The 18,019-nt window shown below is 42.9% G+C and overlaps 1 protein-coding gene across 6 annotated transcripts in view; it reads left to right on the top strand.

Moving 5' to 3' along the window:
* Window positions 1-3,670: 3,670 nt before the first annotated feature.
* The window catches only part of LOC106590164 (arf-GAP with SH3 domain, ANK repeat and PH domain-containing protein 1), a 72,281-nt gene continuing 57,932 nt past the window's right edge, over window positions 3,671-18,019 (top strand). For 4 of the 6 annotated variants that reach the window (XM_082970676.1, XM_082970674.1, XM_082970675.1 and 1 more), the window contains exon 1: window positions 4,549-5,246. In XM_082970676.1, the coding sequence (XP_082826802.1) occupies window positions 5,121-5,246 (126 nt within the window). In that variant the 5' untranslated portion in view covers window positions 4,549-5,120. Of the gene's footprint in view, window positions 3,752-4,548; window positions 5,247-18,019 lie in introns of those variants that run through there. The other 2 variants (XM_014180835.3, XM_014180831.3) reach the window with 1 other exon arrangement.

The raw sequence follows: 18,019 nt of genomic DNA, 5'->3' as shown, positions 1-18,019 counted from the left end.
TTTTAGCTGTTGCGGAAATTGACCCACTTTGCTGTTAACTTTCTGCATGTATGTCATATTGCTGAGTCTACCTTTAACTGAAGTAGAACAGTGAACAACTGTCCTCCGTGCTAGGTTCAAAATATACCCTTCTTCAACCTAGCCTCCATGGAGGAAATTCTTCCCACAGTATTGTACAAAGGATCCCACGATATTGTACAGACAAAGGATCACACCCCTAGGACTACACATCCATCACAGCCATAGTGTCTAAGCGAGGCCGGACAGACAGTAATGGAAGGAATCAGGGTCGTCAGAGGCTATGATGGATGTTTTGTGGACTTGGATCACTGGGCTGTTGATTTAAAAAGATTTCAGAGATAATGCAACTCTGCAAAAGGTTAACTCTCTCTGAGATGATATGCCATGCTATAAATTCATAACGAGCTAGGTCAAACGCAGTCTATGCTTAATTTTCAGTCAATACTTTTCGGATAATGATTTGTTATCATGTTAACCTCTCATCATTGTCTTTATATACAGTACCAGTCAAAAGTTTGGACACACCTACTCATTCAAGTTTTTTTTGTTGAATTTATACTATTTTCTACATTGTAGAATAATAGTGAAGACATCATAACTATGAAATAACACATGAAATCATGTAGTAACCAAAAAAGTGTTAAACAAATCAAAATGTTTTATATTTTAGATTCTTCAAAGTAGCCACCCTTTGCCTTGATGACAGCTTTGCACACTCTTGGCATTCTCTCAACCAGCTTCACCTGTAATGCTTTTCCAACAGTCTTGAAGGATTTCACACATATGCTGAGCTGCTTTTCCTTCACTGTTGGCTGCTTTTCCTTCACTTTGCGGTCCAACTCAACCCAATCCATCTCAATTGGGTTGAGGGCGGGTGATTGTGGAGGCCAGGTCATCTGATGCAGCACTCCATCACTCTCCTTCTTGGTCAAATAGCCCTTACACAGCCTGGAGGTGTGTTCTGTCATTGTCCTGTTCCACTAAGCGCAAACCAGATGGGATGGCGTATCGCTGCAGAATGCTGTGGTAGCCGTGCTGATTAAGTGTGCCTTGAATTCTAAATAAAAAACTGACAGTGTCACCAGCAAAGCACCCCCACACCGTCACACCTCCTCATCCATGCTTCACGATGGGAACTACACATGCAGAGATCATCCGCTCACCTACTCTGCGTCTCACACGGTCAGACAGTCACCACAGTGAAAAACAGGACAATTACTGGAACAGAAAATGATACAACAATTTTTTCCAATAATTAACTCTTAGTTTTTGTAAAATAAAGAAACATTTTTAACAAGGAAAATTGGGGTTGTGGTTGTCATCAATAACCATGTAAAATAATATGGCTCAGTTGGTAGAGCATGGCACTCACAACGCCAGGGTTGTGGGTTTGATCCCCACAGGGGACCTGTATGCACTCACTACTATAAGTTGTTCTGGATAAGGTGAATGCACCAATTTGTAAGTCGCTCTGGATAAGAGCGTCTGCTAAATGACTTAAATGTAAATGGATAAGAGTGTCTGCTAAATGACTCAAATGTAAATTGAATAACCTTGACAAACAGCCTTACTTTCAGCCTGTTCAGTGGTACGACCAATGATTTATACATTCACAGGACAGTTTTTTAGGTACACCCATCTAGTATTGGGTCGGACCTCTTTGCCTCCAGAACAGCCTAAATTGTTTGTGGAATGAATTCTACAAGTCGGAAACGTTCCACAGGGATGTTGGTCCATGCTGACGCAATGGCACCACAAAGTTGCTGCAGATTGAACGGTGGTACGCCTCCAGCCTGTTCCTTTGATACCAGGCAGGATGGGTCCATGGGCTCATGCTGCTTATGCCAAAACCTGACTCTGCCATCAGCCTGACGCAATAGGTACCAGGATTCGTCAGATCACGCAATGTTTTTCTTTTCCACTCCTCAATTGTCCAGTGTTGGTGATTACGTGCCCACTGGAGCCGCTTCTTCTATATTGGAACCCAGTGCTGCAATAGCCCATCCGTGACAAGGATCTTCGAGTTGTGCTTTCCGAGATGCCGTTTTGCACACCACTATTGTACTGCGCCGTTATTTGTCTGATGGTGGCCCGCCTGTTAGCTTGCATGATTCTTGCCATTCTCCTTCGACCTTTCTCATAAACAAGCTGATTTTGCCCACAGGACTGCCACTGACTAGATGTTTTTTGTTTGTCCCAATATTCTCGGGACACCCTAGACACTGTCATGCGTGAAAAGCCCAGGAGGGCTTGCACTTACGATCATACCACACTCAAAGTCATTTAGGTCACTCATTTTGCCCATTCTAACATTCAATCGAACAGTGACTGAATGTCCCGAAGCCTGTCTGCCTGCTTTATATAGCAAGACACAGACAGTGAGTCAAGTGGCCGTAAGAGCTTTTCAATTTCCGTGAATGGGTGATGTACCCAATAAACTGGCCGGTGAGTGTATATACACTCATAACTGATAGGGGGCGCTGTGTTGTAAAAAAAAAAAAAACATTTTGGAAGCTATAGAAATACATGTATTACTTTCTACTTTCGTTTTTGACACATTTATTCTATAGACACCTTAATGCATAGTTTTAAATTATATTATGTGAGCTTAACATAAAAATAAAAACATATATTAAAACATTTTCCTTAAAGTATAATTTTTTTGAGATTACTAATGTTACTGTTCCCACTACAACAACAAAATACTTATATACATGTAATTTTGTCCTTGAAACATTTAATTGAAACACTGTAGAATTCCATTCATTGCTATGGAGGGCTGCTCCTACTGGAGAGTGCCATCTGAAATATGGCCGACCAGTGGCTTCAAAGCCTCTCAATGGCCAATACATAGCATCAACAATTCAGGGTTTATATACATCATTGGGTACAACAGCTGTAGTTAAAATCAGCTCGAGGGAGCGAGGAAACTTCTTGGTTTTTTTCTGTTTACCCAGATCCCACATTTCCTGTTTGAGTGCCTTCTGGGTTTCCTCAGTTCCTGTAGGCCTACCATTAGATCCAGCTCATTGTAAGTGGCTATTTTCCTGCTCACATGGCGGGTTTCTCCCTTCCTGCCCGCACTGTGACTGATCTTCACGGGATCCATTGCTAGAGGACATCACTCTCTCCTTTCAGCTCTTAAGTTAAAAGTATAGCCATTACTGAACCCCTGTTGGATGACTATTCATAATGAGCCTGATATGATGCACCCAGGAAATATTCTCTTCTGCATCAATCAAGAGGACATTCAATCTGTTCAGATTCCAGATTTGATGTGCATCGATTTCGGTAAGTTGAGGCGTGACGTATAGCCCATGTTCTTCTTTTTCTTTGGAATATGAGTGCTCTTGAAAGGGTTAGAGATGGACATGGTATTATTTTCAATAAGTCCAAAATTAGAACTTTTATGTTGGCTAACAAATGAACCTATTCAAATATATGTATTACTGTATGCAAAACAATGCTTTCTCATCAGAGTACTGTTCCTGTGTGGTAAAACTATTTATGAATATACTATTGGTTGCCTATAGGCATTTTTTATACAAAGTTGTGTTATCTTGATTCTTCCCCCGGCTTTACCACACTCTCTGATGTCTAGAGAGCAACAGAACTCTGCTCATGTGATTCTTATTTGATTTAGGTTGGAAGGTGACAGTCAAGTCATGAGATCCTCCTCTTCCCGTCCGTCAAATTTCTCATCTAAAGATTCTTTATGGAATCCGAGTCGGTAAGACCCTCTAAATTCTGTTGATACTGAAACATTGTATCACCTCTTTATATTCAGAGACTACTCTCTTGTGTCTAAAATCCTTAAATCATATTTCTTTGTGGTATTGCTTTAGTCTAGTGGTAAGTGTAAATTGACCAAGAGCCTATCAAATCAGATTGAACACTTTTATTATTCACCACCAATATTTTTTCTCAATGTTGCACCTCTAAATTACAGGCATTCCAAGACTACAGGCACGCACTTCAATGTACCACTGTAGGACATAATCTAATCCTTGTTATGGGCTATGTAATTTACCATCACTGTTTTACCTATGGAGGGATATTTTTCATACCTCGTACCTTAACTCAATAGATCTGATAAGTATTTATAGACTGCAATTCCCCAATAATAAATACACGAGCCACCATTGAGGTTTTCAATCAGCTAAATTATGTTTTAATGCATTTCTTTAGGCTTCAATTAATATAAACTATTTTACATGTTTATAATTAAGTACCATTTTATATTACTAACACAGTAGTACAGTCAATTGGTATTTGTAAATATATATCTCATTGGTAAATATATATAGGCAGATAGGCTATTATGACCATAAACAATACTGTCCATAGCATTGGCCAAATAGAGTCTTAGAATATTAATTATTGGACACATTTTCCTTTTCACATAGCATATTATTCGATGACTTCAGTACACCCTCGAATAGGGGTAGTTTTTACTGCGGATTGTCTCTGAGTATTATGTCCGAGATCATAGACATGCGCAGAGTTCTTCCTTGTTTGTCTCCGTCATCAGAGGTGGGTGAGAGAGAGAGCAAGAGAGCGGGAGGGAGAGTGGTTGTGAATGTCAAGACAGCGTTGCATTCGAAAGAGAAACGGAGAGAAGAGAAGAAAGGAGACGAAATTCAGCAATTGGAGATAGCACATATTATAATTGATTACATAGAAAGATTTCTGGTTGTAGAAAATATTATCGGGAAAGTATCGTATTGAACATCAGCAAAACATGATGGAATCCGCTATTCTATTTTACAGCAAGGCAGCATAGGACAGTAATTAAGCGATTGTGTTTTGGTTATTTGCGCAAGGGATTCGGGCGAGAGGAGAAGAGAGGAAGGGGAGAATTTGTATCCATTCCCTTTTCCCTTGGGGACAGTGAAGTCATAGGAGAACCAAACAAGTAATTCGAGAAGAGACGCATTTTTTTGTTATTCGCTATCTAGTTAGTATCCTAAACTATCTGTTTTCCACCCAGTTACACACGGTTAGACATCACGTAATTTTCCTCGGTAGTTGTTTTTTCATGATTTAGGATTTTCTCAACAATTCTTGCCATCCTCTTCTGGGCGATTCCCTGCTGAAGGATGCCTGATCAAATATCGGTGTCCGAGTTTCTCTCGGAGACAACCGAGGACTACAATTCTCCTACCACATCCAGCTTCACGACCCGTTTGCAGAGCTGTAGGAACACAGTCAACATTCTGGAAGAGGTAAGGCCACATCATGTTATAACATTGAGTCAGCCATGGCTGCAGATGGAATTGCGTGCAAGAGCGACCATTGCGCATTGATGAATCATGCCACCACATATATGACATAGGTTCAGGAGGCACAGGCTACTTAAAGTATACAATGCATGTAATTATCCTAAACTCCATATAGTGGTAGCAGGGTCCAGAGTTGGTCGTTCAAATAGACTCTGCATCTGTCTCCAAATGCCCAAGCCAATGCCCAAAGTTGTACTGAATTCTGCAGAATGACCTCAGAAAGTGTCCTACACAGAGAACACTGTTCTGATGTGCAAGCAATACAAAAACAACATTTCTGTGATGAGCATTCCACCATGGCAAGCAAGGTTAGATTGTGATGGCTAGAATTAGACTATTTGCATGCCTATTATTATAAACTGCCTGTTATCAATTGGCACTGTCTGGCGCTATTGGCAACTTTGTAACACTTCTGTTGACATCTACACTGTAGCAAACAGCACATCAAGGACCATGTTATAATACATGTCTGTTTACTGTCCCTTACAGGCGTTGGGATCAGTTCTTTGTCCCTGTACAATCCCAGGCTATTAGAAGCAAAAATGGCCTATTAAAACAGTTAATATGCATCCTATTCTTTCCAGGCCGAATCATTTGAGCATGTGTCGTAAAAACACAAAGACATACTGTCCTAGAACTTAGTAGTTACATTGTTACAACATGCAATAATGGTATCCAAAAGGATCAGCACAATTGTGGTTCGCTTTTATAGTGTAGTGATGATGTCATGATGGCCTTCTGTGGTTTGCCCACACTGAAGCCTATGTTAATTCTGTGCAGTTCGATTGAGCTAGTTTTGCTCCTACTGCTGCTGGCTGGTGTTGCCAGGCAGAGGGGGAGGATTGGGTAGGATAGAGGAGAGGGAAGGGAGGGAGGGAGGGAGGGTGTGTTTTAGGCCTACAGCTTGCTGGTCTCTCTCTGTTGCATAACTCTGAGCAGAGCAGCCAGGCTGTAGCATTGGAGTGTGCTGGCTGTCTCCACACAGAGTGGGGGTAGGGATGGATGGATGGAGCAGCAAACCCTGCAGCCACTCTCTGACAGAGATATTGACATTTACAGTGATTCCGAATCAGAATGTCTCCCTCCACACATATGGCGTTAAAATCAGCCGGATTCTAAACCTTCTAAGCCTGTTCTTACAATCACAATCAGTGGTGGAAGAGCTCGCAGGCAAGTAGCCTACACACACATGCACACACAAACACACACACACACACACTCACAGGATTGCACGTCTGATCAGTGAGGTGAGTGTATTTAGGTGAATCCGGGTGGAGACCATGGAGAGCAATGCATCCTCAGCCCACCCCCATCTGCACTGGCTTTACCACGAGATAATGGGACGACAAAGAAGGGCAACAGCACGCCCTATTAAAACCGACACATTACCTCATTTCATTACCTCATTTTTTTTCATTGAATAAAGTAGGAAGAGGTCTATGTTTCTCTTGAAGTCAATGGTTTAATGTTCTCATATAGTGTATATAAAATGGCAGCCATGGCAGATGATCAATGCTGATAATCATTAATCTCCCTCTCCATGTTATCTCGGTCTGTGTCCCAAATGGCACCCTGTTTTCTAAATAGTGCACTACTTCTGGTTAAAGGTAGTGCACTACATAAGGAGTCGTGCCATTTGGAGCGCAGGAACCGTGTCAGTGGTTTCATCTTCCATTTATGAAGGAGGCAGGAGAGAGAGAGAGCCGTTCCTGAGATCTTTCGGAGATTCCGAAGTTGAATCTGTTGCGTCCATGCAACTCCTTCAAGCTAAGAGACAGTGGATTGTCACGTGCTCTGCTGTCACGTGCTCTGCTGTCACGTGCTCTGCTGTCATGTGCTCTACTGTCATGTACTGCCAGGCGTGCTGAGGACTAAAATATGTTAGAATGTTGCTGCATCCTCTGGAAAGGAGGCTGAAGAAACACTGTGAAGTAGCCGAGAGCTTTGGTTTCAAATGAATAACATATAGGACAACCTCTGTTTATTGTTTCTCACCCAATAGTGATGGAAATGTTTCGGTTACTATCTACATGATAGTACATGATATCCACATGATAGTACATGATATCTACATGATAGCACATGATATCTACATGATAGTACATGATATCTACATGCTGCATGGTTGTTCGAAATGGTTGACACATTTTTGCATTTTCTCTCTTCATAGATAGATAGTGTAATATGCAGAATGGCTGGTCATGGCCTATGTGTCGGAGCATTTAGAAGTTCCACCCGTCTCTCCCCGAAGGTTTATAGTACAATAATAGAAGAATCTGTACAACAAAGCCATGTTTATTCTCATTTTACATGACGCTCTTATCCAGAGCGACTTACAGGAGCAATCCGTGCTCAAGTGCACATCGGCAGATTTTTCACCTAGTCAGCTTGGGGATTCGAACCATCAACCTTTCTGTTACTGGCCCAACGCTCTCAACCGCTAGGCTACCTGCTGCTTCTCCACGCAGAGCACATTTTTGTTCATTTAGTGTAACAAGGAAAGGCTTGCGTCATGGATCACCTCTCTGGCTCTGTGCCTCCCAGCTCAGAGAGAGAGACTGCAAAACAAACTAAAAACATCTGTTGGAAGAGCCGCCATGTGCGCCGGGCCCGGGCTGCAGCAGTAACCACTCTGGAATTGTAGTCCGGATCACATGACGGGGACCATTATACTGGCCACAAAAGAGCAGCAACGTATAATCTTTCTTATTTAAACAGACAAGAGGCCATAGAATCAAGCTTTTCCCGAAACATTGATCTAAAATCAGTGGAGAGTAGGAGACCTCGCCAGGGTCCTGCCCTGGGATACTACATACACCTTCCAGATGGCATTCCTCCTCACTTTATGGATTTCCAACTCTGTAAAAGTTCAGCAGTGTTGCCATGGCCTCTGAAAAGAGTCAGGGTGAAAAATGTTGGCCATGTAGCATTTGAAGAGAAACCACCAAAGACGCTGAAGTAGGCTTATTTGGTTTGTGCCACATTTTCACCATAACCAGTGAGGCAAATTGGGAGGCTATTCTCTCATTCGCTCTCTTTTCAGAAAAGGTAAAGAATTCCCTTAACCTTCCCATCTTCATTCACTTGGTTTAAGTGCAGTGCACTTAGAAAGCCATACCCCAAGACTTACTGCTCCTGTGACCATTACAGACCTTCCAATGACTTCCTGTTTCTCCAAGTAATTTCCCCAGTATGTTGACGAGGTAAATTATGCAAAGGTACAGGGTGAATATTTAATGGTGTAACCTGAGAAGGAGAGCTGACCTGCCGGAGGAGGACAACAGTTGTCAGCCTCCCTCCTCAGGCTTCTCAACACAGTGAGTCATATAAAAAGGTGCAGGGGGGAGATGCAGCGACATCAAAACTTCTTACTTAAACTCCCACACCTGAATTATTTATGGATGGCTGCTTGGAGAGACAAAGATGTTCACGATTCCCCTCCTCAAAGCAGCGCTGTCCTTATTAACGCAACCCAGTTTGCCCAGTCACAACAGGGAAAAGCTCCCCTGCCTACAGTGCATTCGAAAAGTATTTAGACCCCTTGATTTTTTTCACATTTTGTTACGTTACAGCCTTATTCTAACATTGATTTAAAAAAAAAAAAGTTCCCTCATCAATCATAATGACTAAGCAAAAACAGGTTTAGATTTTTTTCAAATTTATTCTAAATAAATAAATAAAATAAATATCACATTTATGTAAGTATTCAGACCCTTTACTCAGTTGAAGCACCTTTGGCAGCGATTACAGCCTCAACTCTTCTTGGGTATGACGCTACAAGCTTGCCAAGCTCTCCCATTCTTCTCTGCAGATTCTCTCAAGCTCTGTCAGGTTGGATGGGGAGCGTCGCTGCACAGCTATTTTCAGGTCTCTCCAGAGATGTTTGATCGGGTTCATGTTCAGGCTCTGGCTGGGCCACTCAAGGACATTCAGAGACTTGTCCCGAAGCCACTCCTGCGTTGTCTTGGCTGTGTGTTTAGGGTTGTTGTCCTGTTGGAAAGTGAACCTTCGCCCCAGTCTGAGGCCCTGAGCGCTCTGGAACAGGTTTTCATCAAGGATCTCTCTGTACTTTGCTCCGTTCATATTTCCCTCGATCCTGACTAGTCTCCCAGTCCCTGCCGCTGAAAAACATCCTCACAACATGATACTGCCACCACCATGCTTCACCGTAGGGATGGTGCCAGGTTTCCTCCAGATGTGACACTTGGCATTCAGGCCAAAGAGTTCAATCTTGGCTTCGTCAGACCAGAGAATCTTGTTTCTCATGGTCTGAGAGTCCTTTAGGTGCCTTGTGGCTAACTCCAAGTGGGCTGTCATGTGCCTTTTACTGAGGAGTGGCTTCAGTCTGGCCACTCTACCATAAAGGAATGATTGGTGGAGTGCTGCAGAGATGGTTGTCTGTCTGGAAGGTTCTCCCATCTCCACAGAGGAACTCTGGAGCTCTGTCAGAGTGACTATTGGTTCTTGGTTACTTCCCTGACCAAGGCCCTTCTCCCCTGATTGCTCAGTTTGGCCGGGCGACCAGCTCTAGGAAGAGTCTTGGTGGTTCCAAACTTCTTCCATTTAAGAATGATGGAGGCCACTGTGTTCTTGGGGACCTTCAATGCTGCAGACACTTTTTGGTACCCTTCCCCAGATCTGTGCCTCGACACAATCCTGTCTCAGAGCTCTACGGACAATTCGTTCGACCTCATGGCTTGGTTTTTGCTCTGACATGCACTGTCAACTGTGGGACCTTATATAGACAGGTGTGTGCCTTTCCAAATCATGTCCAATCAATTAAATTAACCACAGGTGGACTCAAATCAAGTTGTACAAACATCTCAAGATGATCAATGGAAACAGGATGCACCTGAGCTCAATTTCGAGTCTTATAGAAACGGGTCTGAATACTTATGTAAGTAAAGTATTTCAGTTTTTTATTTAGTCTAAATTTGTTTTAAAAAAAATCTAAAAACCTGTTTTTGCTTTCTCATTATGGGGTATTGTGATTAATGAGGAACATGTTTTATTTAATCCATTTTAGAATAAGGCTGTAATGTATCAAAATGTGGAAAAAGTCAAGGGATCTGAATACTTTCCGAAGGCACCGTATGTTTACTGTTTATATTTGGATCGGTGCTAAAACAAAATAGGAAATAACTGCAGCCTCGTACTAATGCTATGCACGTCTTGCATAACAGGAAGTGACATCATTATGGTGTTGAGGACAGTAATGGAATCTGGTATGGTTAATCCACGTGTGTGCCCAACAATACATGAGGAATGTTCTGAAGAATGGTTCGAAAATATTCACGCTCATCTGCAATTTAATTCCCTGAAAGGTTCAGAAAAGTGTGTAGAGGAGGACTTAATGTACAGGCAGGCTTTAGTTAAGCTTCCCTTCCTTTGTTAGAGAAATCGTAAGAAGATGTTGGCTTTTTCTAATGGAAAACTTGTAGTTCCAACTTGCCCTGATCTTGGCATCTTTGAGTTAGTCTCTTCTTATCCAACATGACTGAATCATGAACATTCGGGACAACCAGCCAGCCAGACTCCCTTGTGAGGCCCTCCCTTGTCTCTGCCCTACAGATGGTGCTTTGCGTCATTGAGTTAGCTTTTTAAACCAGGGAGAAACATCGCCTGGAACACAAGGGAAACCCTCAGTGGATTTGCATTCCTCTGAGCATGCCTCTCACACCACATCAGTGGGGAAGTGTGAGGACAAATCTTTGTCTTTTCACAGTCATCTTATTCAAACACTGTGAATTTCTTGGCAGTTACAATGAAACGTTTATTTCTTCCATCTTTCATTTTGGGAACATCAGATGAGTGGCTTTTTGTGAAATTGATGTCAGTTTCCACCTGGCGAAGAGTGAAATTGATAGTATGCCATCTTGTCAAAATGACACAATTGGATGGTTTCAAATGAATACGGATTCCCCCCCCCCCCACCCCCCAGCCATTTCAGTGGTGTTAAGCTATGAGAGAGAGACAGTTTTTCTGTCATTCTGACCTGAGGAGACTGTCAGCATCTGACATGAATTGGACAAATAGTCGTGTTGTTTGCTCTTCAGTAGAATGAAAGAGAAAAAATGGCACCTCTGTTGACTGGTGCTAATTGTACTGCCCATTAGAGGATTTAAGGACCCCAGCATAGACACACAGACAGACAGTCTACACACAGCATTAGGATTTATGATAGCTTCAGGACAGTGTTTCCGTTAGCCGGTAATAGTCAGCTTTTGGCCTACATATATATTTTGTTAAGTCAATAAATCAAATTCCTGCTGGCCAACTGTCCAGAAGAAGAAGAAAAAAAATCCCATTGCAAAATAATGCTTTTTAAACTATTCATTGATGGAAATACCAGAAATACATTTGACTGGTCATGCTTATTGTGTATAGATTAATTCACATCATTTTGTGGAATTAAATTGGCGCGTGTGTACAGTATATTCATTATGTACCTTATTTATCACACGTGTACAGCATACAGATAGCATGAGAGCTGCTGCTACAGCATCTCAAACAGCAAATGCATAGGCAACGTGCATCACACACCACCTCGCAATGAGCTGGAGGCAGTATGCATTTAGAAAACATGTACTTAATTGTTTGAAACCTGAATGTTTTATTACATATTATGAGGCATGTTTTACCCTGCTTCAAAGTAGCCGAGCCAAAATCAGACCCTATCTGTGGTATATCAACTTTCTTTCATTGTCCAGTACCCAAAGGCACAATCTTAATCATATTAGCAACCCATGCTAGTTGTTGCATATTAGATCTCCCTTCTTTCTAAATGTGTACGGATATTTTAATCTCTGTCACATGAAACCGCTCGCATGTGCGGTCCTGTTTGACAATGTGTTTTCCCGTTAATTGCATTACGGAACGAACATTCGCACGTAGCCCAGGCCTACTGCGCATTGCTGCGCTTATAATGTGAAGAAATAATAGTTTATCAACATTTTAAGCTAAACATTCTGATCTGTTGCACCAGCCTCATCGTTTACAAAAAAAATTTATGTAGACTAGGCCTACTGGTTGTATGAATTTGGGATCTATTGTCCCACAAGTGTCCCAGAGTCTGTTTGGAACAGGCCATTTCTTTCTCAACAAGCTGACCAATAGAACAGGTCAACTTTTCTACTATGGGTGATAGTAGGCTAGTGATTTTGCTGTTCGTTACTCGTCTCGTTGGCTGAGGAAAAGTAAATGTGGATAGTTATTCTAACATCTTCAAAGTGCTCATCAGAATTCGGTAAAAAGGACCGCACGTCGTTGCATCCTCGATTTCTATGTTCTGCTAATATGAATTACCATAATCGAAATGTGATTTCTCTCATTCCGAGCAGCGTGGGCGGACGCCCTAATCAGGTTACGCACCCAATGCATTTGCTTCCGGTAAATGTTCAATTAAAATGTTGCCGGAAAACCTGCTTCGGGCTCAACTTTACTGAGAAAATCTGCAGCATACCTCAGGATATGTATGACACAACTTTATTTTTGTGGGCCTCCGTCCAAACGACATGTAAACGTAACACCGTTGGCCCATGATGACACACATTTGTTTTGACATGTTGTTTACACTTGAAGGAGATTACATCTCAATTTGCCTGAGTGAGACGCACATGTTTAGCATCACGTGCAACATATCTAATTAGAAAACGGCATGCACTGCTATCAATCAGTGGATCCATCTGCCAGCCCCCCATATTAAACTGGGAGAGGCAACCCAAGAGCTATTGGTAAACCATAAAATGGAGACGTCAGGTTTTTGGATATCTACCTTTAGCGACAGAGTAGGAAACTGTATATCGATTTGGGTTTTTTCTTGCATGGTTTTTCTACTTGTCATTGCATTGCACAACCAGCGATGACAAAGATCTGTTCTAGGCTACATTTTTCGCTTTGATATGATGCAATTTTCCTATGGAGAACAAGTCATACGAACACTAAATAATTCAAGAGAATTAGATAGGTTTCATCGTATCCAGGTTTTACATGACAAAAGTGAATGCAGGCTTCTTACCTCGACAACATTCACAACTCAGGAAAGATGTGGCTAGCTGAATTATTGATTAAGTGGAAGTTTTAGAATTTGTCCCCTGTGTCACATGCAGGCAAATTAAACAGAACAGTGTTTAGCGGCATATTGCGTGACTTGGCTCTCTCTCACTGACGGCCCAACACATTTTCCATGCTAGTTCAACCGCATAACAAAAAGTGCAAGCAAAAGACTGTCATATAAAAAGTGCTCGTTAGGTAAACTGTCAGCATTAGAAATCTGACTCATAATCCCCTGAGCGAGGCAGTATCTCCCATGGTAACACAAGGGGGGTCAAATCGCAGTTCACTGTTTAAAAGTGCCACATAAGCCTATAGTATCTGAAGGCTCTTGTTGCTGAGTTCCATTAGAGAGTGAGAGGAGAAGGCTGGCGATCAGGCGGTGGGGGTGTCCGAGTCCATGTCTGAGTCCATTTAACAACAGTGGACACTCAGTATCCCCCCACCCTGCCTTTGCATAAATCAGGGAACGAGCAGGGATCAGAGCCCTGACAGCCCCACTGCCGGAGCTAAGCCTGGTCAGGGGCTAATCCGCTGTCTGCTAATAGCCCTTGATGATATATGCAGTGCAGCTGTGGCAGGAAGAGAAGGTAGGCCAACAGCTGGAAGCCCGGGCCAGAGACTGATTATCCAAATCCCTTGGTCTCTCAGACAGCAAACAAACCAACAAACAAGCAACTGAAACAGCATCCAAACACAAAGCCCAAAACCCTCCCACTGTGAAAGAGGCACGCCACAGATAGATTCGAAATATCGTTGGAGGATTTCTTTAAGGAGGTTTGGAAAGGATGTTTTGAGGTCTTAACTGGGTCACAAGACCTCTTCATCCTGAGGCGTGGCAAATTGGCAATGGGATGCATGTCTGAACCAGTATTGAAACAAAATAACTTAAATCTGCTTTTCTTTCCCGTCATTTATGTGACAATGTACGAGCCCCGCCTCTTCTCTTATGAGTTTGTGAGTGCTTGGGTCAATGGACTTCCTCTAGAACTGGCCTGGGGGTTGGAGAAGGCAGCGCTGCTCAATGCTCACTGATGCATGCTCCTCTCCTGGCCCGAGGGGGAAATACTCCAAGGCTGACTCTCAGCTTCAAGAGGACACAATGGTGTTGTGCCTTGGACCGTGTGTGTGTGTGTGTGTGTGTGTGTGGTGGGGCAGCTGGGCACTTGATAGTGTTTCATCTGAAGTGCTGAACATGCCTGCCAGGGGATGGCTTGTTGGCTCAGATGTGGATTTACACACGCTGGCTCCGTTTAAACGGCAAGGTTTTCCTAGAGCCTACAGAGGTCACTCTGCCCCCCTGGCAGGCCCGGCTCCAGGATGACATGCCCGAGGGGGCATTTTAAATCCATGTGGGGGGGGGCACAACTAGTATTGCTTTAGCGCTCCAATAAAACAAGGCGGATTGGTCTTACTACTTCTCATACTGTATGTACAGAAATGTATATGAAATGTAGCCATACACAAATCAACAAACCGTCGCTTTATATAATAACACACAAAATATATTTGCACACAAGAAAGCATGCGATGGTGAAGAGAAGACCAAGATGCACTCATTAAAACGGCACACACCGTAACCATCAATTCAGAACCATGGACAGAAGGCTACCGCCAGTCAGCGCGATGAAAGGATAACGTTAGATGCGCTGCCAATTTTACATCTTAGTCATTTAGCAGACGCTCTTATCCAGAGCGACTTACAGTAGTCATTTACATTTACATATTCTTTCGTACTGGTCCCCCGTGGGAATTGAACCCAAAACCCCGGCATTGCAAGTGCCATGCTCTACCAACTGAGCCACACAGGACCGAGTTTAACATCACCTCAGAGCACAACCAATTGGCTACATTGGTAATTGTCCCGATACCTGTAAAATAATACAAAGCTGGATATCTAACAATAACAATTAGAACCGCAAAAGCAAGCAATGACATTAAGAATCACAGATAAATCCAAAAGATGCATTGAAGTAAAAAGCAAAGGCCTAAACTATACATTACATTAAAAAAAATCCAAACAACCAGTGGGCTTACGTGAGAGTTAACCAATTAATTAATAATTCTGGCACGGCGGCCAGGGCCGTAAAGGTTGTAGCTTACCATTTAGATGAGTTGCAGCCTCCTCCATGCTGTGCTGAACCTCATGAGAAGTTTCTGATTCTATTCTCCTTCCTGGCGAAATGTACTTGTCAGGTCCCCTCTCAAATGCCTGCTGGACAAGCTGGGCTGTTCGTCGATGTAACATACTGAACCTCGGTGGTTGGGCCAGCAGGCTGCTCAGTGAGCTCGGAATTGCTCTTGACATGGGGGTCCTCCATTTTTTTGCTCTTGGCAGTGTCCAGCCATGTTTGGATACCCACGCTGCTTAGCCAGCTAAAAGTATTCAGCCCAAATTTAACGAACTAGTAGCTACTATTTAGCCTATTATTAGCTGTAGCGATCTGGAAAAGTAAACAACTTTTTCCCTTCCCTGTGAGAAAAAAACAGTCAATTTAACCACGCCCTGGGTGGGATCCAAGGATTTTCCTAAACAAGGTAATGAAAGGTGGTACCTTGTGACATCGCATGGCTAGTTGCCCAATCAGAATGCATTTAAATCAAATCATGAGCGCGCCCCTGGCAAAGCCTCTGTTCCGGTCTGTGCTACTAGCAGGCCCGACAACACCACATTGGCAAAACTGGGCATTGTGATTCATATACCATTTGTTATGTTTATGGGGAAACAAAACTGGGGGAGGTGGGGGCACAAATACTATCTGGGTGGTCAATGCCCAGCGTTGCCGCCACGTAGAGCCGGCTCTGCATCCACACTGCCTTAGGACGGTTGATAGCAACTAGATAACAATGAGAGGAAGTCTAATAACGTGAAAATGATGTTGTCTAGCAGGTCTAGGATACACCAATATTTCAGCTATGGCTATCTCCTGAATGGCTTTAGTTCTTTAGTGACATTTGTCACAAACCGGCTCGAAGTTCATAACAAAAGGGAGACAACGCGGAGACAAGGAATAACAAAATATATTTATTAAATAAAGTAAAATACAATTAACAATGATAACGCGGGGTGTTGAAAGGTGCCAAAGCAAACAACCAAAAGGCCACAAAAATACCACAACAAAATCGATAAAGGTGTCTGCATGGAGAGAGTCTCTAATGAATGGGGAAGAGGTGCATTTATCCTGGGACACACCCGAGCCCAGGTGGGGCCCATTTCTCTGACGACCCTCCCGGCTCCGCCCACCGGCATCCTATTAAGGAAAACAAGAGCAAAGAGAAAGAATTCGGCAGACAGAGTGGGAGGGTCGTCCCACAGTGTGCAGTAGAGGGGAGGCCATGTCTGAGGCTGTGAGGACATACTGAGGACATACTCAGTGAACATACTCAGTGAACATATCCCTGTTTGATATTGCCTATTGCTCAAGTGTGTGTCTATCACCGTGGCCAGTGGGAATGGATACACCTGTGGTTCTTTCACCCGACGGACTCCCATAAACTGTGAAACTTGATACACGTCCACAGAAAACTCCAAGGAATGCTGTAAAGCGCAGGAATGTAGACTGCGACTCTGGTACAGGGCTCAAGGCCATGTGGTGTGAAATGGAATGCAACCACTAAGGGACTAGAAATAATACACTACTTCTGATTGGGTGTTTTATTGACGCGGAGCGAGCGGCTCATCCCTTGGCTGTCACAGCCAGATACCTTTGGATCTACTGCATTGTGTGTTGAGGGGCCGGAAGCTGAGGTTGTAGAGATATCCACCAATCACCGGTAAGAGGGATAGTAGTGATAACATGGTTACTTTGAGTTGAAGGGTTTGTTCGTGTTACTGGAGGATTTGGTGCTTAGCTTACTGCACTCATACTCCCAGGCCTCATTTCTGACCTACACCACATTAGTGAGAGAGATTCTTAGAGTCTTTTGTGACAGTCGGAATGTTTTCAGAGTGTTTCCCTCCTGGCTGACGGCGTTATAAATCAATCATAAATTGGCTTGATGGCTGATAACAAAAGGTGTTTGTATTGCATCTAAAATATTTATTTTGAATTAAATAGACGGCGAAGGAATTTAGCTAAGAGGTCTTGTACTTTAAAATGTAAACGTTTGCTCAAAAGGAATTGCCTTTTAATCTTTGCTTAAAGGTAACCTCAAGCAACCCTCAAGCTGACCTGCTCTCCATTGTATTCAGGTGAGCGTGAGCAAGCATATCCCATATCTAGTGAAAGGAGGGTTTAATCATGAACTTGGTTACTGGGTTGGTGTGGACAGTTGGGTTTATGACAAAACCTTTGTTTCTCTTGGTCCCGGGCAGGCAATTCAGCCTCATGCGGATAGCTTCGTGGTGAATGTTTGCCCTGAAAATCCCTCTGCTCTCCTTGTGTTTCTATTCTCACTCCTCTAAATGGAGCTACTTTTGGAGATGTGGCTGACGCTGTCATGTTTTAATCATCAGCCGCACTGAGGTACCTCCAGTTCCCAGTCTCAGTTTGTTCCATTCATATGAATAATAATGCATTGGAACTATATAGGGCTGCTTTACTGTTCCTCATTTATGAATTATGACTGACTCCAACATGAGATTGATAAAATTATGCTTGTTTGAACCCATGTGGGCAGTGTATACTTCAGTGGATTATGGCGTGATAAAATACACTCACAAA

This window comes from Salmo salar, chromosome 29 (assembly GCF_965601325.2).
Source record: "Salmo salar chromosome 29, fSalSal1, whole genome shotgun sequence".
NCBI lineage: Eukaryota > Metazoa > Chordata > Actinopteri > Salmoniformes > Salmonidae > Salmo > Salmo salar.
The sequence above is the reverse complement of the archived record's forward strand: the minus strand, read 5'-3'. Positions and strand labels throughout refer to the sequence as shown.